Source organism: Lemur catta, chromosome 23 (assembly GCF_020740605.2).
Source record: "Lemur catta isolate mLemCat1 chromosome 23, mLemCat1.pri, whole genome shotgun sequence".
NCBI classification, from domain to species: domain Eukaryota; kingdom Metazoa; phylum Chordata; class Mammalia; order Primates; family Lemuridae; genus Lemur; species Lemur catta.
Genome location: NC_059150.1, coordinates 26,364,205 through 26,391,243, shown reverse-complemented (window position 1 = coordinate 26,391,243; position 27,039 = coordinate 26,364,205). Strand labels below are relative to the sequence as shown.

The following is a 27,039-nucleotide window of genomic DNA, read 5'->3' as shown; positions in this document are numbered from 1 at the left end:
CTTTTTATTTAAAAATTTCATTCATAAAATCACTCACCAATGATAACTCATGAGATAACGTATGGAGTGAAAGAGACATAAAGAGAGCCACGTGTGAGAGAGTCCATCTGATACGTTACTGAAAATCCTCACTACTGAGTATTTCATAAACCTGTGATTGTTTCCTCTCTATCTTATTAAATCAGAAAACCTAGAGTTATCACTTGGGATGGGGAGTGAGCTGAGGAGGTAGGTAACACTATTGAAGGTCTGTGGTTGGGATCCTGTTAGAGGTCATTTAACATTTAATTTTCAACCCACCATTTTGTCAACTGCTGTATTTTTTAGGCATCTACTTCTTCTAGGTGGTGAAGGTTTGATCTGTGGCTTCCTTCACATCATTAGAGAAAACTCGAGAGGCAATCATTAAACAGGAAGTCTTGCTCTACGGTAACAAGAGAGAAGTTGCCAACTGACTAGAAAGAGACAATTCAAAGATCCGGTGAAAGGGAGCATGCCTGGGTATTGGAGAGTTAGCAGGAATTTAGATTCAGACCTCAGCATAGCTTCTAAACCGGGGAGGGGACTACACTACCCTGTTGGAACAAGGAGTCCATGTGGCATGTGGGAAAAGTACCGCTCTAAGCAGCTCAGCCACTGACCAGCTCTGTGACTTCAGGAAACAACTGATATTTCATTTTTTCCCCATGTCTAAAAGGGGGTATGTGGTTTAAATTCTAAGGTTTCTTCTATCCTTAAAAGTCTATTTCATCTCTGGGAGTCATTTTTAAATTTCTCATTTAAATAGAGAGTAAATTAAGGTTGGAACCTCCAGAATAAATGTTGAAAAGTATATAGCTGTTTTTCACTAAGTGCACCTTAAGGCACACTGAATACTTCACAACCAATTTGTATTTATGCCTTCCTTTAAAGACTTTGCAAACGTACAGGGAATATTCTATTTGCATATGTTCAAATGTTTATTCTTCATGACAGAAAGGAAACAAAATTTTGTCTATCAAATGAATAGGTTGTAGAAACATAAAATAAGCCATGCTACTTTTTCCTTCATTTTTTAATGTTCAATCTCAAAATAGAAATGTCAATACAGATAAATAAATCTGTGCAAATAAAATGAAAACATGGAAGATATATTGAATCTTTATAGCTTCTCAGATTGACATGAAATTATTCATATTATTACAGAACATTTATATATATATAGAAAGAGACAATTTTAAGCACATTTGAAAATAATACATTTACTAAATTTATGAGTTTATAAACAAGTTCCAGTGCTGAAGAGTGAATAGATACTTCACAATTGAGTAAATAATGTTGCAACATTTTTTATTTTATGGGAAAATTACTGCTATGGAGTTCATCAGATAAGGACTTATCCATGCACCTTATTCTTCCTCTTTCCTTTATATTACTGTTAATATAAGACAATCAATATTCTTTACCCTCAAGGTCCTTTTTATACACAAGTCTATGTGAGGTCATTGAATTAAACCAAGTGATATATTTTGAAAAATTTTGGTCCATTGTATCATCAGACATACATATAAATGTGCATACATTCCTGCAATTTTTCTTTTTAATTAATTTGAGAGTCATAGCCATTTAGATAACCACTAACGATTAGAAATAGTTGGAAAAAAATAGTTGAAAAGAAACAGTTGAATGCACTAAATTAAGGGTTGTATTTTGGTTTAGAATTTCTCTTTTTACATAAGTGAGGTTTTGAATAAAACAATTGTCTTTAAAATTATGTATACAATGCTAAAAAGTCTTCCATCCTGCAATATGAAGATATATAGTTCCTTAATGTATAATGTTATAAGAATATCTACTTATGGTTTAAGAGTGTGTTACATCTCTATAAACTTCTTTTGTACTCCTCCAGTAAAAGATTTTTAAGTACCTTATAAAGTGAATAAATTCTAAACAAATGACTTAGAAATTCAGGCTTGATATATAAAAAATTATTCTTCTGTTAGAGTAAAACATGTTTTCTATACCTTAAAAATTATATTGTGTTTGTCTGTTTAAAATATTTTAGTCTGAAGTATAGCAATTAATTATTTTATCATTTACCTTCTTCACAAGAAAGGGAGCCATTTTTTATGATTTCCAACCTGTTGGCTATTTACCAATTGCTTGTAAATCTCTGACTTTAGAAATCGAGGAAAAGAATCCTTGGCCATAAGACTATAGATTAATTTCTGAGCCTCATCAAAGCATTTGAGAGTTGGTTCAGCAATGTTCTTTGAGATGAGGTCCCTGGTACTGAAGTCAATGTTAATCTGTGGAAAATAAGGTTGCAGGTTATTGGATTAGTTCAGTCAAAGAATACATGGTTTATACAGATGGTAGATACACGTATTATTTGATTTTTTTCCCAAGCACAAAGCTAATCTGATGCAAAATAGCAGAAGAATCCTGCATTCATTTTCTGGAATGCAGAATACACAATTGGTTTAATTATTTTTCCTAGCTTGACAGGGGTGGCATTCACTGGGAACAGAGGTAAAACAAATACTTTAAATTTCTTTTCCCACCTCCCGCATTTTCCCCCTAGTCTTTTGACTTGAATACCTAAAATGTGCTTTCCACAGGCAGAACCACAACTAGAGTTTACTAGGCTGGAAGGTGCCAACCCATTCCCTATTCTTTCTATTTTTTCTTGTTCTCCACAACATTGCTTTTTTTTCTAATTTGTATTTCTTTTTGTTTGCGAAAATGGACAAAATAATAACCAATTTTCACCGATCCCTGTCTCTCACGCAGAATATGTATCTATATAAAGTCTCCTCATTCCCTTACTGCCACCACGCATAGTTGTCCCTAGTCAGGTCTACTAGAGATCTATTGTACTGGAACACACCATTTACCTGAAAATGTGTAAAATTCCCCAAACCTTCTGGTGGAGATACCGGCCCAACTCTACACATATTCTAGAATATATTCTAAGAAAGCAGAAAATTTTATGTCCAAGATATCTAATCTAAATGGAAAGCATTCATGAAGTTCAAGAGATAAGGGTATCTTAAAATTAAACGCTCATCAAAGGCAGTTGCTGTGTGTCTTACTCATCACTCTATTTCCTGGCACTTGGCAGAATACCTGCCATATAATAGGCAATCAATAAACATTTGTTGAAAAGAATGAAAACATCTCTTGGCAAAATATAGGAGATGGTAAAAATGTTAGAATTTTGGAGTCTGGTAAAAGAAAGACTATAAATGACAACTTACGCTGCATGAAATCAAGGTGGAACAGCAGGCAGACAGGCCTGCAATCAAACCCTTCCTCAGCTACTTATTTGCTGTTTGTATGAATGAAGCAATTTCTATAATTTCCTTTTCATCTTCAATCTCCATGACGTAAGAGAGAATAGTAATGGCACCTATCTTAAAGTGTTTTAAGGATTAAATAGGTTATATCAAACCATTTTAATGTTATTATTCTAGGAAGAAGAAAAGAAGAAAGAAAAAAATCAATTTGAAAGGAGTCATGAAAAGGGCACGACTTACTCACAGATATTTTCTTTCTGTAGGGATTTCAGCTGCTCATTAATCCCAGAATACATCTGCATGTTTATTTCTTTGATTACCTTATTAGATGCCTCATCAGTTCCAGGTAAAGTGCCAAAAGTTCCTAAAAAGCCTCAAAACCTGGAACTTATTGCCTTCTCAATATATAGGAAGATGGCACAGGGCAGTGGACAGACGTTGGGGTCATTTTCAAGTCTGTGCTGGAACACTAATGACATTGATAACCTTGAGTGAAATATTCTGAGCTTCCGATTCCTCATCTTTCAGCTACTGCTCTAACAATATTTGACTCAGAATTAAAGAATTTAGTAAGAATTAAAGTGAGATGATCCATACATTTATTGATTTCACAAATATTTATGAGTGTCTATTATGTGCCAAATATTGCTAATATTTGGGAAAAGACAACTAACAATTCAATAAATAATATTATTTTAGATTTAAAGTTGAAGGATAAGAAGAAGCTAGTCCCCTAAGAATCTGGGGAAAAACATTTCTGGCAGAATAAGCAACCAATGCAAGGCTGTGGTGCAAGGAAACAATGGTTAGTTATGCAGAGCCACTACGTCTGAACAGCTGGAGGGAAGAGCATGAGCAAGAAGTCCTGTGATGAAGCTGGAAGAGGAAAGCCAGGCAGGTCTTGCAGAGCTTCTGTGCTGGGGGCAGGAGTTCTTATTTTTATGCCAGAAGCAATAGAAAGATATGGAAGGGTTTTGAGCAGGGAAGTGGGCTGATACCTTATATAATGAACCTAGTATAGTGCCTGCCTCATAGTGGGAATTGATGAATAGTGGCTATTGTCAAGATCTTGTAGTGGTTCTTAAATACCTGCTATAGCCTGTTTCATAAAGCTATCTTATGTGGATATGAAAATATATACTGCTTGTTTCTGCATGTAACTATATTTCTGATTCTTTAACAGCATCATCTGTGATTTAACTTTATATTCCCCTAGTAGTAAGTATAGCAACTTAACCTATTTCGGGACTCCACAAAAGAGTTTTTACTGACAGTAGGGCCAATGTGTGCCTGCCACACACCGTTGGCTTAATATTATTATTACTATTATCAGAATTGAACACCTATAATAGTTCCCCATTTCCTATTTTAAAAATTCTAACTATTATGTACCACAACAATTAAAAATAAAAAATTCAGAGCCCAGATTTTGGCATTCATGGCCTTTACAATGGTGGGACCAACCTACACATTTCTTCTCTTCTCTGTATGCCCTGTATTCCCACTATGCTAGACAATTCCCCTCAAATTATTTGTCTTTTCTCACTTCTGAACATTTTCTCATAATATCCCAGTCTAACTGAAAGTCACTCTTTTTCTCTAAGTATTTCACAAGTCTTTTTGTCCTTAAGGCTTAAGTCAAATAACATCTAACAAATGAAGTTTATTTGTGGATTTTTTTTTTCTTTTCCGACGTCTCAAAGGATTTTGTGTTGCTTAGATGATATTTACACTTTATTCACCCTTTGCTATGCCTTGCACAATGTAAGGACTCAAAAAATGTGTTGCATAAATCAAGTGAAAAAACGGTTTTATATTTGTTCAAAATCATGTCTAAATTTTAGAAACAACTATTCCATTTCAGCATAATAATGATAATTAATATTAATGAAATATATTAAGCTTGTCCTTCTAACTTATTCCTTTAATTTTTCTGATTTGCCTGTTTTCCTACCAAGAAACTGCCAGCGTCAGCTATTGATAGCTGAGTGATGAGCAGATCTGCTGCTCCCAGGAGACAATCAGTGGCTCATGAAGATGTCTCTTGGCAATTCAGTGACAAAACACCACACCCACGTGTTTATATAAATGTCATTATTTTTCTACAAGTCGTTCAAGCTAGAAACATAGGAATCGTTTTTGGCACCTTTTTTCTCTGATCTATTATCTAGTGTGTGTGCATGTGTGTGTGTGTATCTAATTCTGCCTTTTATTTTGTAATTTCACAATGGTCTTTTTGATTCTCACTCTTACTTTTCTGGCTTAGGCTTTTATAACTAACCTCTTCCCTAAGCTATTAAATTTATCACTTATCTGATACCTCTTCTTGACCTTCTTTCCCGTCTAAACACTGTGAATAGTGTTACTATTTCAATTTCACCAAAATATCTTTTTATCATATGAATATTCAGCTGAAAACCTATTATTTTTTATAACAAAATTTAAACATTTTACCCTTGCATTTGAGCTACCTTATACGTGATTTTAATATGTTGTTTCAAAATCAACTTCTGTTTGTCTTTAGTGGTACCCATAAAGCTGGTCTACTTTTGTTTCCAAAGCGAATCTTGTACCTAAAGCTTTTATTTATGCTGTTTCATCATCTAAAATCCCTTCTGCCCCCACAATCGTATCCTGTACAGATTTTCTTCCTCCATTATGATTTACCTTAAGTTAAATATCCTCTGAGAAGCCTTCCTTGACCACAGAAGGAAAGCCACTATAATTTCCTTGTGATTATATGTAATTTTGATTTAAAAATCTTAAGAAATTTGATTTCTTGCTTAAACAGATTTGGATACAAAAGCTTCTGTTAAGTATTCAATGTGATTATGAGGGAAAGAAGATTTGTCACTATAAACGTAATTCAATAGTTCATGATGTGGAATTAACCTGTCTTTTATTTACTATCTTTTCCCTATTTCTTTTACTAATTCCTTATTCTCCACAAGTCCCTCAAAAATATGAGTGCAGCAGATACGCACTCCCTGAATTCTGTCCCAAACCTTTTCTTTCTAGGCTTTTTTCCTTGGTGACTCTGTCTTCTCCCATAGCACAATGTTTTGAGCAATAACATCAACTCTAAAATAATCATAAGGATATTTCAAGATGATTATTTTAACTGTAAATAATAAGTTATTTTTATTGACTATTAGTACTGATGTGCTAAGTCTTCATATGGCTACTTTATACTAAATGTCACACACCCATATGACTACAAGATGACTACAAGATCATTTGGGCAAAAAAGGCTGACATATATGTGAAAAACTATTTTATTTATAGTAACTTTTTGAATTTATTTATTTGGAATATTTATTGAATAGGTGTTTAGGAACTGTTTTAAGATTTGAAGATATAAAGATGATTAAGGTAAAAAGTCAATCAACAAACATTTTGAAAAAGCTATAAAAAGTAAAAAATTATGCATTTTGGAAAAAAGACATGAAAGAAATGAAATTGAAAGCTGATTTTTGAAGTTTTATTGTGAATATGAAATACTACAGAGGGATTTGCATGTGAGACGGTAAACTGAGAGAAGTCCAGTGGCTTTGAGAGGAAGAAAGGAACTTGGCAGAGGCATGGAGGTGCCAGATCATGTAGGAAGCTGTAGGTCTTGTTTAGAAATTTATTACTTATTTTGAGGGCAATGAGGAGAATTTTCAGTAAGGGACTAATGTACATACATATTTGAAAACAAATGTATCACTAGTTCCCATGTGTTGTAATAATAAGGTGTGGATAATGGGAGGAAAAATCAGGAAACCAGAAGGTCAGGCAGACAACAGATGGTGGATTGGGTTGGATAGTGTTGCAGGGAATGAAGGCAAGTGCATGGACTTTATAGCTATTTAGAAAGCAGAATTGATGGAACTTGTTACTAAATATTCATAGTGACAACCTTGGGCAAGAGAGAAAATATTTAAGAATGGCTGGATTTTAGAAATATTCTAAAGTAAGTGTGACAGAAAGTGCTGATGGATTAGATATGGGGTATAAGAGAAAGAGAAGAATCAAGGGGTGACTACAAATTGTTTAGCCAGAAATAATGGAAGAACAGTGTTATTACTAGAGATAGAGAGGACTTTGGTAGAAGAAAGTTTTGAGCAAAAAATCAGGACTCAGACTTGAATTTGTTCCGTTTGTAATATCCTTTTAAAGCTACAGGACTGGAAGAGATCATCGGGAGACTGAGCACAAGCAGAAAATAAATAAGGAGTGTCTCCCCTCATTTGTGCATGGGTAGCAAAAAGAAATTGTTAAAGAGCAGTCAGTAAGAGAGGAGGAAATCCAGTCCTAGAAGCCAATCGAAGATGTTTCCATTAAGAGGGAGTGATAAATTTTGTTAAATGCTCCTTAGCAGTCAATTCTGGTGACAAATAGGAATTGGTTATCAAAAGTGCTTTCTCTCTTCTTCTCAACTCCCTTGAAATTTTAGTAACAGTAATATATATATATATACATATATATATATGTATATATATGCACATACGCACACATAAAAATTGCTTTAATAGACTCACCCCTGGGGCCATGTCTGTGAACTGCACCCACAACTTTGCACTCATCACAAATGTGATTTTTGTTTGGATTCTGCCAGGAGATGCCTGGGTGAATTTGCATCTCAACAATAAGACAGAAGAGATATTAAGCTTGAAGTATACTGAAGGCTAGAACCTGTCAAGAGGTGAACCTCCAGCAACAAGGACTTTCTGATTGCATGAGCTAAGGCATTCCCGAGCTGCTTGGGGGTACAGAGAAGCCTAGACTTCGCTGAGCAGCTCAAACTATAATATTAGGTCTAGAGCATGGGCTAAATGGTATATCAATTAATTAAATAAACAGGGTTATGTCTATATTATTTACTGATATGAATAGTTACCTGTATTTTGGTTGTATGGATACTCGTTAGTTTCAAAGACTTTGAGAAACATAATATTTTGTTTGCTTATCTTTTCCGAAAGTCATAAATTACCTAAGCTATCTGAGACAACTATACTGCCAATTTCAGAAAATGAGACACAGGATTGTGGTTCTTATGAAATGACAACTGAGATGTCATCACAACCGTTTAGAGGCTTTTAAATCCTGTCAATTTTGAAGAGGTCTTGACACACTGACATTGACAACAATCCATTGCATTACAATGACTGCTTTCTGAATGATGTTCTTGGTAGTTGTTTAAAAACAATATCATTATAATGATCCAGGATATTTTAATACTCATGTGATTTTGTTAACTGAAAGTTATGCAGGCCAAATTCCTTTTTTCCATACCAGCAGTTTTAATTTTTTTCGGTTCTCAACAATTGATTTTAGCAGGAAGAATACATTTTAAAGTGTACCTGTCGGCTCTGTTGTGACCCTAAACTGTGCTTTATATAGTTTTACATAATTTGAATGAAAAGTTTCAACTGAGCTCTCATATTCAAATTAGGCAGCCTTTCTGCATTTGGCATGTGCAGTGTAGCTGGAGACTGTCATTATGCAAAGGGCGTGTGCCTGCCTGAGTAACACGCCTTACGGAAGACAAGTGGGCATCTTAGACCTCATTCACAGCAGAGCTTAAAAATCACTACTCAAATTAAAGCCATCTATAATCATGTTTTTGTTACATAATTCCATTTAATCACCACTAACACTTCAAGTATTGCTTCATTTTTGGTATCATTAAAGGCGAATGAATATCCTAAAATGTATCCTCAAAGGTGGCTATTGAAACTGAGAAAAGTTGTTTGTTACGTCTAGAAGGAATCTATCCCTGAACAAGACTGTATTCCTTTGTTGTCATTGGCATTGGAGACAGAAATAATGATGCAGTTTGGGAGGTCGGGCTGACACTTTAAACTGGGCAAGAGACATGAAAAAAATAGAATTTAAAACAATCCTGATTAACTGGACAAGTAGTCAAAGCAAAGACAGAATTGAATAGAAACAAGATACCTCTCCAATTTCTGTGACAATAGAAAGATGACACATATAAAATCCTAACATGTGCAGGTCACTAACAATAGATGCCCAAAAGAGACAGTGATGTTGGAGCAGCTGAAAGCGGGTGGGATTGACTGGTTTCCTTCACCAAGTGCAGTTTGCTAATCGCCAGTCAATCCAAGTGGCACCGGGACATAAAGTTAAAGGAACACCTAAGCTTTTTGCTTTTGAGTTGGAATGCAGAAATCATTTTTTGAAGGATAGAATTATACTACAGATTATTAGAAAAAATACTCCTGACATTTTTTTCTTCCTAATGCCATATTTGAATCTGGGCTTCTTTGTTTAAGAAGTTACACAAATTAGAAAGAATATAAGAAGAGAAATAAAGCTTTTGATAGAAAGGAAGATAGATTGTATCCAACTAGATAATTTTATGCTTCTGCCTTTAGCATAAACATCAAGGTTCACGGGCTATGTCATAAACACTTAAAATAAGTAGTAGATCGAGGGAAAGACATTTGAAACCTAAAGGCGTAGGCTGAAGACCTCCCTCCCATGGATCGTAATGACTGCAGGGTTCATCCCTTTATCTATAAGGTTTAGTTCATTTTCATCTGGCAAGTGTGGATGATTGTGATGCTGCCCTGAAATGGCAGCATGGTGAGCAGATGAGACGGTGCCCCTGAAAGCTCTGTGCAGGCAGCACTCGCAGCTTCTTCAGCTCTGCTTTCCCTCCCTCCCTCCTTCTTTCTGTGTTCTCTCTCTTCTTCTTAAAAAGATCTCCTCATTTTAAGATGGAATAAGTAAAAATGTGGAAATCCCTGGCATCAATAAAGTACAGTTGCTTCAATTTACAGCCTAAGACAGGAGTACTGGACTTTATTCACTGCTGGCCAGGCTTTTGCTTGGCTATTCTTCCACTTTCTTACCCTTCCTTCCCTCTTTCCATCTTTTCTTGTTTCCCTCTGTTCTCAAATTTCTGTTCAAAGCTTACTAATTACTTCTTTGAGATACATATACCCAGATCCTCTAGACCCGGATTTTTCTGTTGTGTGCTACCACTTCACTTTGTATTTCCCTATCACAACACTTATCAGAGTTTATTGTAATTATTTTTTTAACTGGAGTTTCCCACCAAGAGAGTTAGCTTTATCTATTCAGGGACCATGACTCTTTTTTTCCTTATCTGCACCAATATAATGCTTAGTAGACAGTAGACATTCAACTATTGATTAATGAACAAAAACTTAGAAAATGAATAAATAAGCAAACTCATTATATTTAAAGATGATTCTATAGTTGGGGGCTCTATTGGCTAGTTAATGACTTGTAGGGCAGAAATAAGACTTAAAATAAGACCAACACACTGAGAAAGTGACATTTAAAAATGTAAAAAAAATTAGTATAAAATGGAGAATACAAATTGGCATTACAGTAAGAGAAGAAATGCGTCTAGATGCCTATTTTTATGGGCTTCTTTCTACCAAAAATTCATATATTTATTTCTTTCCTCAAGACTCAGTTTAAAACTAACCTTATTTAAAATAAAGGCTCTCTCACTGCCACTATTCAATCATTATATCCTTCCAGATATAATACAAACCATTTCAGCCTTTTTTTTGCACTTAATCATTTGTTGCTTTCCATTTTTTCCTAGTTGTATAAACTTTATTTTTAATCTAACTAGAATGAAAATCTTTTTTGAACCACATCATGATTTCTTCTTATTTTATTTTCTTAACATTTCCTTATCTAGAGCTGCCTAGTACAACACCACACTGTGTTATACTTATGTGTTTATTATCTGTTTTCCTGCCTAACCTGAGCTTCCTGTCCATGGAGGGATTTTATCTAACACGGAGGTAAACAGCCATTTATTAACATTGATGTTAAATTAAATGTGAATCAATAAATAACATTGTACTGCATTAAAAGAAACCAAACACAAATATTTAAAAGCGTCCTGCACAGACCTATTAAGATATATTCTCCTTCCTGAGTATAATTTCTTCTTTGTTTTATGAGTTATGATGTCCTCCTACTTAACAAATAAATTTAAGAATTAAACATTTTGTATTATTTTTTGACTTAGGAAACGACCAATGCATTTGTTTCTGGATTGGTGATAATATAAGTTGAATTTACATAATTTTTAAACATTACACTGTTGTTATGATTTGACACTATTTTCTAATTTCACAAATGACAATAAACATAAAAAAATTTCTCTTTCATGATGTTTTCCATCCTCTTATGACCATCTCTCTTTTCAATATAAGGGAATAATGATATAATTTTAATATAAGTATTTAAAATATTCCAAGTTCTTAGCTGAATATGAAAGTATTATTTAACAATTTTTTTCTAAGATAAACTTTTTTCTCAAAGCTAAGTAATCTTATTTTATTTAAAATTTCAAATATTTTGAAATGGTTCAAATTAAAGAATATATAGCTTGTCTAATAATTTTCTCATTTTCAAGTCACTTAGCCAAAATACCTGGGCCATACTATCTTTTTTTCCTGCAGTATTTTCTCCTCAACCTGTCTAGGTCCAACTTTGATGAGTAGCCCTTTTTATCCTAACCTGGTGATTTGTTAATATGTTTTGATATGTGCTCGGATTTGCACTTTTATTAAGCCTTTTAAAGTTGCTTGGTTTCAAATATTCTTAAAAGTTAGCTGATGGTTGTTTTCAGGCAGATTGAACAGCACTTATAGTGACTTGTTTAAAGAAAGGAATTAAAATTTCTTAAAAACTGTCCTGTAGTTTTTACAAAACTCTACAAATAGTATCTCATTTATCATTCTGATTTGAACTATATAGATGTATTATTATGCTTTTTTAGATGAATAAACTGAGGCACAGAAAGACTAAATAGTTTCCCACAAGATTACACAAGTGAGGGGTGAGGATTTGAATCCAAGTCTAGGAATTTCCAAACTTTAGATTTTCTGCTGTATCATGCTAACTCTTTATTACTTTAGAAACAGATAGAAGGTAATACTATAAAGGAAAGAGCATACAATCCAGCTGAAATTATTATCCTCTCTCACAGAAACCTGAAAGTTCAATTTTCATGTGTAGTCTTTGCCTATTAGGACAGGAAACTGACAGCCATTGGTAATGTCTATTATTGACAGGAATCATTTAGTAAGTTTAATATAGTCTAATTGTATGTTGTCTAGTTGGATCAATTAAAATTATTAAGTCATGCTAGAAATTTTATAGATGGGAAAATAAAGACACAAGAGGTTGGAAAGAAAGCAAATGGGATTTAATAGACGTCTGGATAACATGACCTTGTCATTGTTCTTTATTTTAGGATTTCCTATGAAGAAAACTGGTTATAATTTAGATTCTTTGTAAGAGTCAGTTATATAACTACAATGGAATATAGAAAAATGGAGACTATTCTCATATGAATTTCATTCTTGGATTAATTTTCTACTTGTGAAAATCATTATATTTTCCAACCTACATATCAAATACATCACCCAGTCTTGTCAAGTCTGCCTGCTAGATAAATCTAGAATACTTCCCATCATTTCTTTATCTCCACTGCTGCCTACCTATTCAACCTCATCCTCCACTCCTCTGCTCACATCAATATCAACATGCTTGCAATTTCCGGAAAATGCTAGGGAGCTTTATACATCAGTGATATATCAGTGTGCTCTCAGTCTGAAATAGTCTTTCTTCATTTGATTTCTTCACAAAATATGGCTTATTTTTCACCACCTACCTTTTTCATGTGCGAACCACTCTGCAAATCAAACCCTGAACTCTCCAGGTAGATTTAATCACTTTTTTTCCACTGTGCTAATAATGAACTTTAAATGTGGTTTTATTATCATATCGCCTATCGTGTATTTGACTGGTTTTATTACACGTCAATCTCTGCTGCCACTTTGTGGCTTCACTATGTGGACAGAAACTCAAAAAATCAATTTAATGAATAAACATACTAACGGCAGTATTATATATAACTGATGGGCTTTAGAGAAATACCTTAAAGACTGCAAGTGGTATAAAATACAACAGGCAAATGCCTTTTAATAATTTGAATTGGAAACAATTAACAGTAAATAATAGGAAAGAAACTAACAATTTCAAACATACATATAGGTATATATGTTTATACTTCTTGTTTTCAATTAATTTTGTCATATCTAATAATAGCATTTTTAGAGACACTGTAAGGGATAGTATAATTTATTACTTGAAAATCAGTCATAAATTTAATTATATTTTATTGAGTCAACAGCAATTAGATGGGCAAATTATAAAAAGCTGTAAAAGTTTATATCCTAAAATAATAACTATACTATTTAGTTAAATTATTACTATATAAATTTAATTAGAAAGAAAAGTTTAGGAAAATAAATAAAACTATTTGTCAAAATTTATAGTTTATGCTATACTTTGAATTCAGCTATAATCAAAAAATCACATTTCTTATTAGAAGAATTTTCATAAACAATGCTTGAGAATGTTATCCTAAAGCAACCACTTTTAATTAGATGCATTCATAAAGAAAGAAAAAAAATCTTGCTTTCCAACTAATATAACATTAAGTAGGATATCTTTCAGGTTAACTTCAAATTCTTTTAGGGAATGGCACATGAATCAACTGTGCAAACCTTACATACTACATTTTTAATTTTCCAGAATTTATTGATTCTTAGATGGTGACTTGGCAATAAATGTTGAAATAGCTTCACAAGAGTTAAAGTTCTTTAGTTTCCTCCTATGAATTTCAGGTCCTGCTTCAATAGTTTATGTGTCTATTAATGTTATACTAGACTAATATATGCTGCAGTAATTAAAGTCCATCTAAAACTTGAACTATGCATATGGTAACTTTTTGTCCTAGATTTTCTGAAAGTGTTTGCATTTCATCTAGTCTATCCTTTGTCCCTGTTAGTACCACTATCCTTCTCATACCATGAATCCTCATTTGGGATCAGAACATATATTAACATTAACAGTAACCCATTAGGATATCAATCTTTCACCCTGCAGAAAAGATGACAGATACTGGTAGTTTATTTTTGGTAGTGGTAGTTTAATGGAGTTTCCTGTTTCCTTGCTACTTATACGTTAAAACTTATCCCTTATATGATATATTCAGCAAGGAATCCAAAGCAGTTTTAAAATATAAATTGCTTAAACTTTACAGTGAAAATTAAGAGTATGTGGAGATGAACATGGTTTTGATTCTGGAAATTAAACCAAATATAAATGAGATGTTCCCCACATAAAACACTTTTGGGGGATCTTATCAGAGTCATGGCAGGTTTCTCCCTAAGGCCCTGTCTAGTTCCGTGATTTTAAAGCAGTGCAGGTGGGTTCTGACCACCTGATAAAATGCCTCATATCTTTGGCTCATTTTCACCATCAAAGAAATGAAGGTAAGCAAAATCCCCTTTTGGAAAGTAAGACCTTATTACATGCCATAAAGTAGACCTCTAAAGTATTAAAACTGAATAATTTATACTAGTGGTTAGCAGGTGTTTTTTCCTCCACACATATTATTTTTTAAAAAAATATTCAAGAATTCTAACCCCCATTGACCTTGTCTTACTCCATGGATTACAAAGGAAAAAAAAATTGCTCTGAAAATTCAACAGCATTTTTTAAGGAGAATTTCTGGTAGGTTGACATTACAGTTGTTTAATTTGAGATATTAGATACTGTTTTTCAAGATCCTGAATATTGTGTCAAGGAGACAGAAATAGTGGTCATATCTCTCTCATGGTAGGTGCTGATAAATATTTTCCGACTCAGTGACAGACAAGAGGACCATCTTAAGGAATTTCTGTTGGCACATACTGACATTTCTATCTGAACACATAGCGATGATTTCATTGCCCTGCATATGAAAGTGACGCCTTCTAACTGAGAGCAGACCTGTTGGGGATGGGTCTTCACTATTCTGAAGTGGTTCACTCACCTCTTTAGGTGCATCAGCTTCAATGAATTCAGAGTAAATCATCTTGGCTTTGGAAGCAATTTTTTCTGCATTTTCTGTTTTCTTGAAGTCTTCACAGGCAAGCCAGAACTCAACATTTTCTTCACTAAACTCAGATTTTAGAAATGTTCGAAAAGCATCTAGACCCTCTATAAAATATATAACAACAACTTTTGTATCGTATCATACAGAGCAGTAATACTACCCAAATGAGTACATTGTATAGGATGAGTATTTATTACGTAGTCAGTGACAGATATTTATCCTCCTCTAAACATAACATTTGTATGTTTCAGTTTGTAACTTTAGAAAACCTTATTTTGGATCAGCAATCATAAACTTAAAATATTTATCTCTATATTTCTACGATCAGTTCCATTAACAAAGAAAACCTGTACTTTGTTCTTCCTAGATCTGAGAAGTCTAGGAGTTATGTTCAGGAGAAGAACCTGAGGTAGTTACTGCATAGGAGAGTCCATGGCTTTGCTTTTAGACCTATTGCATTGAGTTCGGGTAAAGTGAATGATGTTATGCTAACTTCGGAGTAAGAATATCTTTGTTGGTATGAGTTGTTGAGGAAACAAAACTTGATGCTAAGGATTAAATTGTGTTGGTTTGGGCTTAAAGCCATGGAGGGAGGGCTGGCATTTGTTAGTTTTAGGTGAATGCACTGGCCACCTTCAATCTCTAAACCAAGAAAGTAACTGGCAAGATACTTGGTGTGAATGCCTCTCCCCCTTATGTGGTGACAGGGAATTTTAATTCCATAGGCAAATAAGTGGGATTTTACCCAATGTTGCTTTAAGCAAAATACTAATGCCTCCCATTCTCCCTGGTGGTTCATAGTGTTTTCCTCCTGCTCCCAGGTATTCTCCTGAGCATGTGCTTCCTCAGAAACTGCAGCCCAGGGGCTGCAAATGGACCCACTGACTTGCATGTTCACTGTCTTTGGCTTGACTATGATACACAGTTTTTAAAATTTAATAACCACAAGAAGGGTTTGCAATTTATGATTCCTAAAGGTCTCACTCTCCCCCTTACCTTACTTTTAGCCAAATTTGCACTTTTATTCTTTGCTCCTATAGATATTTGAGTTTGTGACTACCTGTTTAGACCCTTTCTTCTCTTCTCTCTTCACCAAAATGTGCCCTGAAATATTCGTCTTCAGGATTCCCAGAGATCATTTGAGAAAGCAATTGTTGCTGACTATTCTAAGGCTGAGTGTGGCTGAGAGTGTGCCTCTAGTTAGATATTAGGCTAGAAAGATCATTATCCGATTCCGTCTGTGGACCAAACTAAACCAGTATGCTAAGGTCATGTTATTCAATTTCATAGTCTACACCCTTCTGCTGGCGATACCTGTTTGTAGGTAAGACTGTGTATTTCTCTGAGGAGGAAAAATACATCAGTGCTTTTGCACTCAGAGGAATTTGCCTTCCAAAACGGTGGCGGTGTTGTCCTCCACCTTTGCATGTGCTCAAAGCAGCTCCTCTTTTCCTGTAGGCTGAGAGAGTTCCAAAGTAGGGGAAAAATGAGTTTATAGGGAATCAGGAGATAGGAAAAATCGACTAGAGAAAAAGAAAATATAAGTGAAAAGTTAATGAAAAGGGGCCTAAGTCAGTTGTTTATAGGTTGCTGTAGGTAGAAAGCAAAAGTGAAATTTCGTGAGACAAAATAGAAAAAGGCTTTCTGGAGCAGGATTAAAATGTCTAAAAACACTGGACTAAAATAGATTTAACAATCTTTGAAAAAATTATATGAAATAAAGTTAAAATAACAAGTCATTGTAAAAGGTTATAAGGTACCAATTAAAATTCTCAGTAGAAAGATTGGAGACTGCGGATGTCATTAATATGTGAGCACTATATAAAAATTCAATTAACTACACGTTTCTTGTATTTAAAAATACATCCAAGAAGCTTCTGTGACATAAATTTAGGCTATAAAAATCCTCTTAGTAATATTCAATTAAAATTTTTCCTGAATTCACTCCAGACAATGATGAATTTGAGAGGTCTAAACAGAATCTATTCTAAAATGTATTTTATAGAGAGAATAAAGTATGCTTTAATAACACTGAAAGAATATCATAGATTCATGCCTGACAATATTTTATATGTGTGTCATCAAGGCCTATCTCTGAAGCATTTCCCTCTGAGGACTATCTCCATACATCCCAGAGAGAGAGAAGTTAGAGATCAAGAAACAATTATTATTTCCCTTGCTCTCCAGTTTTAATGAAGGGCTACTCTCAAGTAACAATTAATGTCTGATTTCCTCTGCTCAGATCTTGGTTTAAGGCACAATTGGACAAAATAAACAATTTAAACAACTAAAACTGGGGCTGGTTATCTCTGTCTTGGATACTGTCTTTTATTGACCTACTCTTCTGTTATATACATACAGCTTGAATGTTCAAAAAGTGCCAAATGATTTTGCAGTAATATGCAATTAAAATCATTATCTGAGGGCACTCTCCACAGGACGGAACAGCTACTGGTTGGACCCCACAGGGGGTATTAAATGGAACAAGTCAGAAACTGGCAGGGAAAACTATGCTAATGTCTATGCTCAGTACATGCAAAGTATATTCTCAAAGCGACAGAAACAATTAGGTGATTTGGCGAGCCGTTTAGCTGTTTAAAGCAGGAGAAAGTATGCAAACTATTGCTATTTCTCTGGTATTATCAAAAGCAAAACCAAACAGTTGTTCAGATGAATCTATGACTTTTCTATTTTATGAAATATTTTATACTTTACATAAAATATATGAATATATGTGAAATATAAAACCCAGGGAGATATGTAGATGAAAGAATTTGCCTTCATCTGAACACCCTCCTGCCTCTCTGTGGTTCCGCTGTGCAGCTCTGTCCCCCTCGGGAGCCTACCGAGTTACAGCCACAGAAATAATTTGATGAGGCTCTTAGCAAACCTGGTCTGTCCCATGGATTATAATTAAAGAAAAAAGAAACAAACCATTCAACACTTTACAAAAATGCAATTTCATATTTTTGATTCCTTTAATATGTGGCTTTAGCTGGATTCTGGGAGTTATGTGGATTATTTTGTTTATGCTTTAGAAATTAGTCATTTAAGAATAATAAGTTTAGAGTAACTAAATTCATTTAATTCAATCAAATTTTATACATAAACAACTATGAAGAATATACTCAGTTTTATCGTGTTTTAAACTGTTCTAATATTTTATTTACTTTAAGAATTTAAAATGGAAACGCCATTTGATTTGCACGAACAATTTTACAATACATTGTAAACATTTTCTGTATATGTCTCTATTGTGTCACTTTGTTGCCCTTAGATGAGATGAAACTACTGCAAAGCAGATTATTTATAACACAAACACAAGTTCTGGATACCACTGAAAGTTACTATTTTGTATATAACTATTTTGTATCAAAGACTAAAATATTTTATTTATAATTGGCCAAAACTACATTATTGAATTATTCTATTAAATATAAATACATTATATATTAATATACAAACATATACATTTAAATATGTTTGCTATTCACTAAAAATGAGAATAACTCAGTTGAAATAAGACCTTAAAATACATTTTATTTTAACCTACAAATCATGTAAAACAAGTGATTTATTTAAATTTCCAACTTTTTCAACATTTTGTATGTTTCTTTCAACTTGTATCAAAAGTAGTCATGATAAATATCAAATTATAGCGAATTAAGGAAATAGAAAACTTATCACTTGCTTTTTAGAATTTTTCTTTCGTTTTAATGTATGGAATTTCTACAAGCATCTTTTTTTAGGCCCAACCTAATTCCATTCAGACTTTGGGCCTTTATCAATTGATGACTGTTAGGAATCTTATACTTCAAGCAATGCTCAAACTTATATTTTATAATATATTAGTGAGTTTCAGGGTTTAATTATTATATTTTAAACTTATTATTAGTTGGATCTTACCTTCATTGGCTAAAAGTGTGTCCATATTTTCAGACCATGCCATTGTCTCTGTGGTTGGTGACCTGTAGAAACAACATCTACCCTTGACAATAGCATTGTGATCTTTTTCTTCCATAACCAGTAGTAATATTTGCATTGTGAATTACATTGTTCAAATGAGCTTTGTATCATTAATTATACAGCAAAAGGTCAAAAAATTGCATAATGCTACTCCACAGATTATAACTATGGCAACATGAAGTGGGATGTGTTTGACACCAGCAAATTATTTATTAATCTCGCTGACAGTGTTAATAATATTTTCAAGTTCTTAAATTCTAATAAAGGTACAAGAGACAGATTAGTTCTGTGGAGGAGTAGTGAATTTCTTCTCAACTATGAGCACATTAATTGTTAATTTATGTGGCACTACTCTATTCCTGAAAAGTTTGTGACAGCAATGGTGATGATTACTATTTTCTAAATTTTCATAATATAACAATTACCTATTTCAAAATTTTGCATCTCAAAATATTTTAAAAGTTCAAAGGATTTCTAACATGGGATGATGTTGAAAACGTTTGTTCATAGTATTTCATGAAGTCTTTCCCCGACTCTGAGGCAGCCTTTATTTCTCCTTAGACTGATATACTTCTAGTCCTGGGCTGATTTATTTAAATCTAGGAATCTGTCAAGACAGAGTAATATCTTTTCCAAAGCAGTCAAAAAATTTATAGACTTAAGTCTTCTGAAGAAGGTATACTTTTGGGGATGTGATGTAGAAATAATAAATCAAGTTTAAGATATAAACTTTCTGAGATACAAATATATCGTGCATTAGTCCTCGTAACAGACAAAGATCCCGAGGAAAGAAGCCCCATCCATAGAAACCATCTGCTGCCCAGAAAAAAGCATGTTGGATTATGCTGCTGTGATGTGCAAACGACTTCTTTATGGAAAGAGAGGGTCCGATTTAAGGTTTCTATTTAAATGATCAATAATAAAATAGAGAGAATCTCATATCTAGTAATTCTTATAAAATTTTGCATTTGCACATCAAAGTGACTAATCTTAAATACGCTACTGTGAAGTGATCCCTATATTTTCATATTCTATTACTTTCTGTAATTTGCCACAGCTTTTTAAATTTTTCTTAGGGTTGATTGTGCTTCCTTCTGTAGTTGTGGCTGTCATTGTACCCTCGGGTGGTGACGGTTATTCTCACTGAGGACACATGCAGGGGATTACGTGACTGGGAATTCACTTTGCTGTCTTCCATTACACACATTTTCAATGTAAATTTCCTTCTCCAGTTGTGGGCAACTGACTTTCCTTTCTCCCTTGACTTGCTAAACCTCGGGGATACCGATTAACTGTGGAAACCATTTTGAAATGGTGGTTCCTCATTCAAATGGACATTTTCAAAGATTTGGGTTGTTCAGTTTCTAACTTTTATAAATGGAGGATGAGACCGATCGTAGGTTTGATTTTATGTTGAAAAGCTTTTGTGCAGTATAATCTGTCATTTGAATAAGCTTATGTTGTATTTCATAAAACTCAAATACTAGGTCTTGTAGGAATTCTAAAATTAACATATGGTCATGTAAAATGTCCATGTTTAAAAAATATTTCTATTTGTAGACTGGAATTTGGTGGTTAGCAGGATATTCAAATTAAATTTCCTTAGTCCCTGTGGAACATATGCTAATGAAGAGGTAGAGAAGAGCCTGGCCTCACAGAACACCCACTTTGAATGGGGAACAGTCACCCAGGAAAAACTCTGAGAAATAGAAACTAGGCAAATTCATTCACGGATGGACGTCTGCATCCCCATCAGTCCAGGAGTTCTCTGATGGCAGGACTAAATGTTATTTTCTAGCACTGAGAACAGTGTGTCTGGTCAGAGAAATATTTATTGAACATGTTAACAAATCATCAATAAACACCAAATAATGGCAGATATTAAAGCCTTCAATGGAAGAGGGACAGAGGCTTTTAAGATGCTGGTAGATTACAGTGCTAAGAGTATGGAAGGGTGTAGCTAAACGGTATTAACTTCAAAGACCTAGGGTGTCCTGGGCAAGGAAAGAGGAGAAATGATGTGAAAACCCTACTGTGGAGCAATAGATGACGTGAACCTTAGCCCTGAGGTGTGTAAGGTTACAGAGATTGGCCAACATGCACCCTGGAAGGCTTCAGGGCAAGTCATGTCCTTTAGGGAGAGCCAGATTTTGATTAAGTCAAAAGCAAAAGGACTATTCCACGAAGAGCTCTTTGAATATAGAGGAGTATTTGTAGAATGGGTGTTCAAATAAATGGTAGCCATTTTTATTTTCCTCATCAATGTAGGAAAACCGTAAAGAAAGCAAAATCTGGGAGATCGTGTATAACCAAGGATAAAAAAAACAATGCTAATGTTTCAAATTATAGAGAGATACTAAAATATTACAGTTATTGTATAGATATAGATATGGAATATTTTAGATAATAGAATTACAGATACTAGGATATTCTAGTATTAATTAAGGTCTGCAAAATGCTGACATTGTTGTAAAGAGAGAAAATTGCCCTTCAGCTCTCTGAAGAAATATTCCTGCTGGTGTGTGATAATGCCTGGAATGCCCTCAGCTCACGATTTTCTAACCTAATTCTCACCTGGAAGGTTCAATTTTGACTATCAGATATGCTTAAAGGGTTGGAGGTAATGCAGCATTTACTTTTCAGAAATTAAGTGAAATGTAACTATTATAAGGAATAATGCTTGTTTGTTGCCATTTAAATTTATAAAAAATGCAAATGATTTCTTTGTATATTTGTAATTCTGTGGAAGAGCAAATTATTGGTATTTATGAGTAAACTGAAAGACAATATTTATAACAGCACTAAAATGTACAACCATGTATTGAATGCATACAATGTGTACCAATGCATGTCATGTAGTTATTTACTCTTGAAAATAACAATCTGTCTGATTCCTGTATTATCAATGAGTAAAGGGGCTCAGAGATGTTAATAGCTAGTGCAATACCCCACAGACAGTAGTGAGCAGAGTGGGAACTGAAACACAGGTATATCTGCTTGTAACCCAAATCCTTTTCACAGTCCTTCCCAAAATGGATGACTTAATGCATATGTGCCTGTATTTTTTTCATGGTTTGGAACATTTATAATAACTGTCTAGAAGGTGATTTTTCTGCAATAGACTTTTATCACACTCGCACAAATATTTCCTTGAAATAATAGTTAAATTGTGGTAACTCGCTTCTCAGTAGAAAGTTTATGTAAGACACAGACTCTTAACACTCATGCATTATCAGATAATAATAGGTCATTGCTTATGTTAGATGTGAATTAGAAGTAGGTTTTTTTTGTTTTAATAATGCAATTATATAAATATGAAGAAAGTAATCTATTGAATAAATATTGGGGAAAAAGAGGGTGGCTGATTTAAGTATACTGGCTTGGCTGGCTCTACTTGCCATGTGTTACCTGAAATAAACACTCCCTCGTTTCTTTTTTTATCTTTAATTTGGATTTTAGTGAAAACTTTAACAGAGGTTTTATCTGGCTCTTCTCATTTGTGTGTGTGTTTATTTCCTGTAAAATTGTGATGCATAATCAGAATAACTTTTTGTGTGGATATGATTTGCCATGAAAATTCGCTGCGAATTGGAGCCAAAATTGCACTTAGTATTTCATGGGGTTTTGGCTGATTTTCTTTCTGTTTTCTTCATTAATCAGGTGCCATCAAGGCCAGCAGTACCCATATTATATGTCCGGAGAAGAGCCAGGCCAGATGGGAACTGCGTGAAAGCTACCAGTTATCTTGCTAATTGAGCCAGCTAGAACCAGTTGTACTGCATTAAAAAATGTGGAATCCAACAACTTAGCTGTTCACACTCAATTAGCAGTGTGCTGGAGAATGGAAAATTCAAGCAAGGAGTCCATGTGCTCCAGGAAATGACAGCTGCTTCCTTACCCAGCATTTAATATCCATGGAAAAATTTTTCAATAAATATTGTGAAGATAATTTTTGCAAGGATCATATATATGTTATGTCTCTAACTCACTTCATAATTTTGAAAAACATCACATAAAGAGCTCAGTGGTCTTTCTCCACTTTATAACCTTGCATTAGCACATAAAGAATTAATTGCACAAGTAAGACACAAATTGTTGACATTTTACAAAAGAAGCACTCAGTAGAGAAAGGAGAAAAAATAAATCAGAAAGAAAGACAATTAGCATCTATATTATAAATGAAGGAAACAAAACATCTAGACTAATGAAGACTCAAGTGTTTCATTTGTACATCTTCTGAGGTAAAAATAGCTTTAAACAGCAACTCACTTCACTGGCATTTTTCGTTCCACTGTCTGACTGTCACAGATGATGCTGAGTTTCTCTTTCTGACTGATCTTCGAGCTGGAGGTAACGGGACAGCAGGAACATTACAATTAGTGTGCAAACACCTGTCCCCTGGGTTACAAATTGGCATTCTTTAAATCATGCTATTCTCAGAGTTTTTCATTTTGTTGTTAACTTTTCTTTGGTCAAAACAGTTAAACTTCTTAGTAACAAATAATTGAATAAATGTGACATTTCTCTGAGTTGTGGCATAACTGACTGAAATAAATTCCATTTGAAAATTTGCTTTCTAAAGTTCATTTTCATCTGTTTACAAGACAACTATTGTTCACCTGAGGTTAAATTAATATATACATTATGGCATATACGTTTAAAAAATATATATTTAATAATATAATTACCATTATATTATTAGGTCTTTCATCTGCCTAAAAGATCAGTTTGTTTTCCTTTGCTCTTTGGTTTTCAAAAAGTCTGAGGAAGGCTCTACTTTTAATACACTTATCTTAAACATGTGTATATATTTAAGCATTTAAAAAATTTCATTCATGTGCTAAAATGCTCTAGTGCAAGATGTTATACTTTTTTTTTGAAATTTATGCAGTTTTTATGGCTTGATAACCTATATTTCTCTTTTACTTTTAACCAGGAATCTCATGGCATTTTATGCCAATATTCTTTATGCAGTGCTGACGTTCAAGGTAATAATGCTGATATATTTAGCAAAATAAAGGCCACGGATCTGTATTTTTAACTGTATTCAAAATTTTATAACTCCATGCTTTGTTAAACTTTTATCTCAGTGTAATAAAGTTCATTAGTAGTAAAATTCTAACAGTATATATTTATGACCCTCAATGTCAATTAAACACTCCTGAAAGACTGAGGATTTTCAGAGCGGAGGAAAGAAAGGAGTCAGAAGAAGGCACACAATCTACTTCTCCCTGATCTGGCATTCAAGTGTCTACACTGAGTCGATCTGCAGAAATGCCTATTCTGTAAGTGGCCCTGGGCTGATGCGGCTGGGAAGTAGAAGAGATGACCCAAAAAGTCAGCGTATCATTAAGAAGGGAAATCATCAATTAGCGCAATTCATTTTGTTAATTCAAGCACCATTAAGTAATGTTCTCGCTATGCAAAAACTGAATCATTAAACATATTTTGACTTTTTGTTTTGCGGAGGTGGAATAATAAAGTCCTAACTTTATAGTATATGTTTGAAAATAGTACATTTTGCAAAATAAACTGTCAAGATTCAAAGACCCTCTTGGTAAAAACCATGCAGAGTCTTTAAGGAATAGGAACCAGGAATAGTCTTATGTTATTAATACATTAAAACAAAAATTGAAATTTCTATTTTTAGTTTAATGGAATTGTAAAGATACTTTTTCTCATAAATTCTGATATAAATGACAATTATTATTTGTCTAATGTGCACTCTACATTCCTTTCAAGATTCTTTTTGGTGTTCAGGAAAAAGCAGGAATTGCACTTTCTGAAGGCTTATAATACAATGAACAGGTGAGGAAATAAACTTCATTCTTATTTCTTTAAAGTTTATCCTTAGGTATAGTGTTCAGTACATCTTGCAAAAAGATTGCCACGTATAGATATTGTTGTGGCATCTAAATACCATGAGATTTTAGTCCAGTGGAGTTCGGGCTCCACTGGCAGAGCTTATGTGTGACGTGGTGGGCTGAATAATGTCCCTTTCCTCTCGAAGATGTACATATCCTAATGCCTGGAAGATGTGAATATGCTACCGTACCTGACAAAAGGGATGTTGATTATCCTAGATTATCTTGGTCGATCCAGTATAATTAATTACTTGGGACTTTTGAAGAAGGGAGGCAGGATCTTTAAAGTCAGTAGTAGGATACACGAGAGTGAAAGGAAGAGGTTGGGGTGTTATGGGGGGCGTGGGCCGGAGCCTGGGAAAGCAGGTAGCCAGGCTGAAAACGGCAGGGAAGTAGGTTCTCTCCTCAGAGCCTCCAGAGGCAGCCAGCCCAATTTTTGCATAGCTTGATTTTAGCCCAAGGAGACTGATTTCGGACTTCTGGTTCCCTGCACCCTAGGATAATAAATTCGAATTGTTTTAAGCCTCTAAGTTTGTGATAGTTTGCTACAGCAGCAATAGAAAACTAATACATCCAGGGAACTCCTGTTTTTAAAACTCTGCTTAAAAGAAGATAGGAATGTAATCAAATAGGCATAAATTTTGAGATTATAGCAGTGAGTTCATATGTAAATGTGGACTCTTCCTGTTGGACAATCACCTTACCTTGAATCTCTTTGCTACTGACATGGAGATAGTACTTATCTGACAAGGTTATTTTGTGAAATGAAAAGGAAATACACACATCCTACATAGGGCTATTTAAATATATTTGTTTTATTTCCTTTCTCCTTATTTGACATTCACAGAACCATAGTTAAGACAATAGCATGGAAGATCCTATGGACACTATGCATCATGCGACCAGCAGGGGTTCTGGGCAAGGGTATGAGATTTTCTCTACAAATCTTTCGAGTGCTTACATTGTATAAGAAATCAGGATGAGTGATATAGGCATGCACAACTTTAATCAGACAGTATGAAATTGATAATTAACATAATCAGGGTTTTTGTGGAATGAATTGGAAGACTGTGAGAAAAAAGCCAGGTAGGAGAGTTAAAGATCATATTGAACTCCACAGTTATATATAATTTTTATTTGTCAATTAAAAATTAATTAGTTTAAAAAGTAAAGAGGAATTGACAGAATCATAGAAGACTGCTTTTAATTTTCAGTTTATGGATTAAGTAAATGATAAAAATTATAAACTGCATATTAGAACTTTTGGGAACTGAACTTTGCAGTCAATTGAAACAGTACCAAGGTTCTTTGTCCTTGAAATTGTAACAAAAATTTTAAGAAATTAAAAAATGGTAGCGCAATGGTCCAACATGAGGGGACAGTACTGGACAAGGGCAATTGCAGAGGGAGGGGACAGTGAGTGTCAGGGGTGTGGCTCCGTGTAGAGCGGCTGGGGCAGGGAGGATCAAAGGGACAGATTTCAAACTCAATAGCCAGAATGACTGGTGTTCCGGCTCATGATCAAGGCAATAAAAAACAAAACAAAACAAAACAAAAAAGACCCAGCAGGGTTAGGGAAGTTAATATGTGAAAACAAAAGTTTAGAAATACGCAGAATGTTTAGACAGTTTGACTAACATTCCTGCCAGACAGGGGTCACAGCATGTCTACAGCCTATTCAAAGACAATGTAGAGCTTTTAAATCTATGTGAGGCCTCTCTGTTAGCTTATAAAATGACTACTATTTACACTTCGTTGCTAAAGGTAGGAGAAAGTTAATAAGAATTTAATTCTACTAACTGCATAATTTAGTCTCAGCAATACCACATCATCTTATTTTGATGTAGGTGCTAGGCAATGTTCACATATTTTTAAAAAAATAATGCTAAATTGTATGGCATCCAAGTGAGAATGTCATAAAGGATTTGAAAAAAAAATCAGTAACAGTTAAAGTACTGAGACAGGAGGATCACGTAAG

General features: G+C 34.1%; 1 protein-coding gene across 1 annotated transcript; it reads right to left on the bottom strand.

Moving 5' to 3' along the window:
- Nucleotides 1-2,084: 2,084 nt before the first annotated feature.
- RGS21 (regulator of G protein signaling 21) lies at nucleotides 2,085-23,477 on the bottom strand. The gene is made up of 4 exons (XM_045536117.1): nucleotides 23,467-23,477; nucleotides 19,138-19,214; nucleotides 15,169-15,335; nucleotides 2,085-2,288 (listed from the first exon to the last, which is right to left on the bottom strand). The coding sequence occupies exons 1-4, from the start codon at nucleotides 23,475-23,477 to the stop codon at nucleotides 2,085-2,087; spliced, it is 459 nt and encodes a 152-aa protein (XP_045392073.1).
- Between the last annotated feature and the right edge of the window lie 3,562 nt (nucleotides 23,478-27,039).

Excerpts from the sequence above, each read along its gene's own strand:
- RGS21 (XM_045536117.1), bottom strand. Across the intron at positions 15,336-19,137 it reads CACACTTTTAGCCAATGAAG|AGGGTCTAGATGCTTTTCGA; the intron begins GTAAGATCCAAC and ends TATATTTTATAG. Across the intron at positions 2,289-15,168 it reads AAGCTGATGCACCTAAAGAG|ATTAACATTGACTTCAGTAC; the intron begins GTGAGTGAACCA and ends TATTTTCCACAG.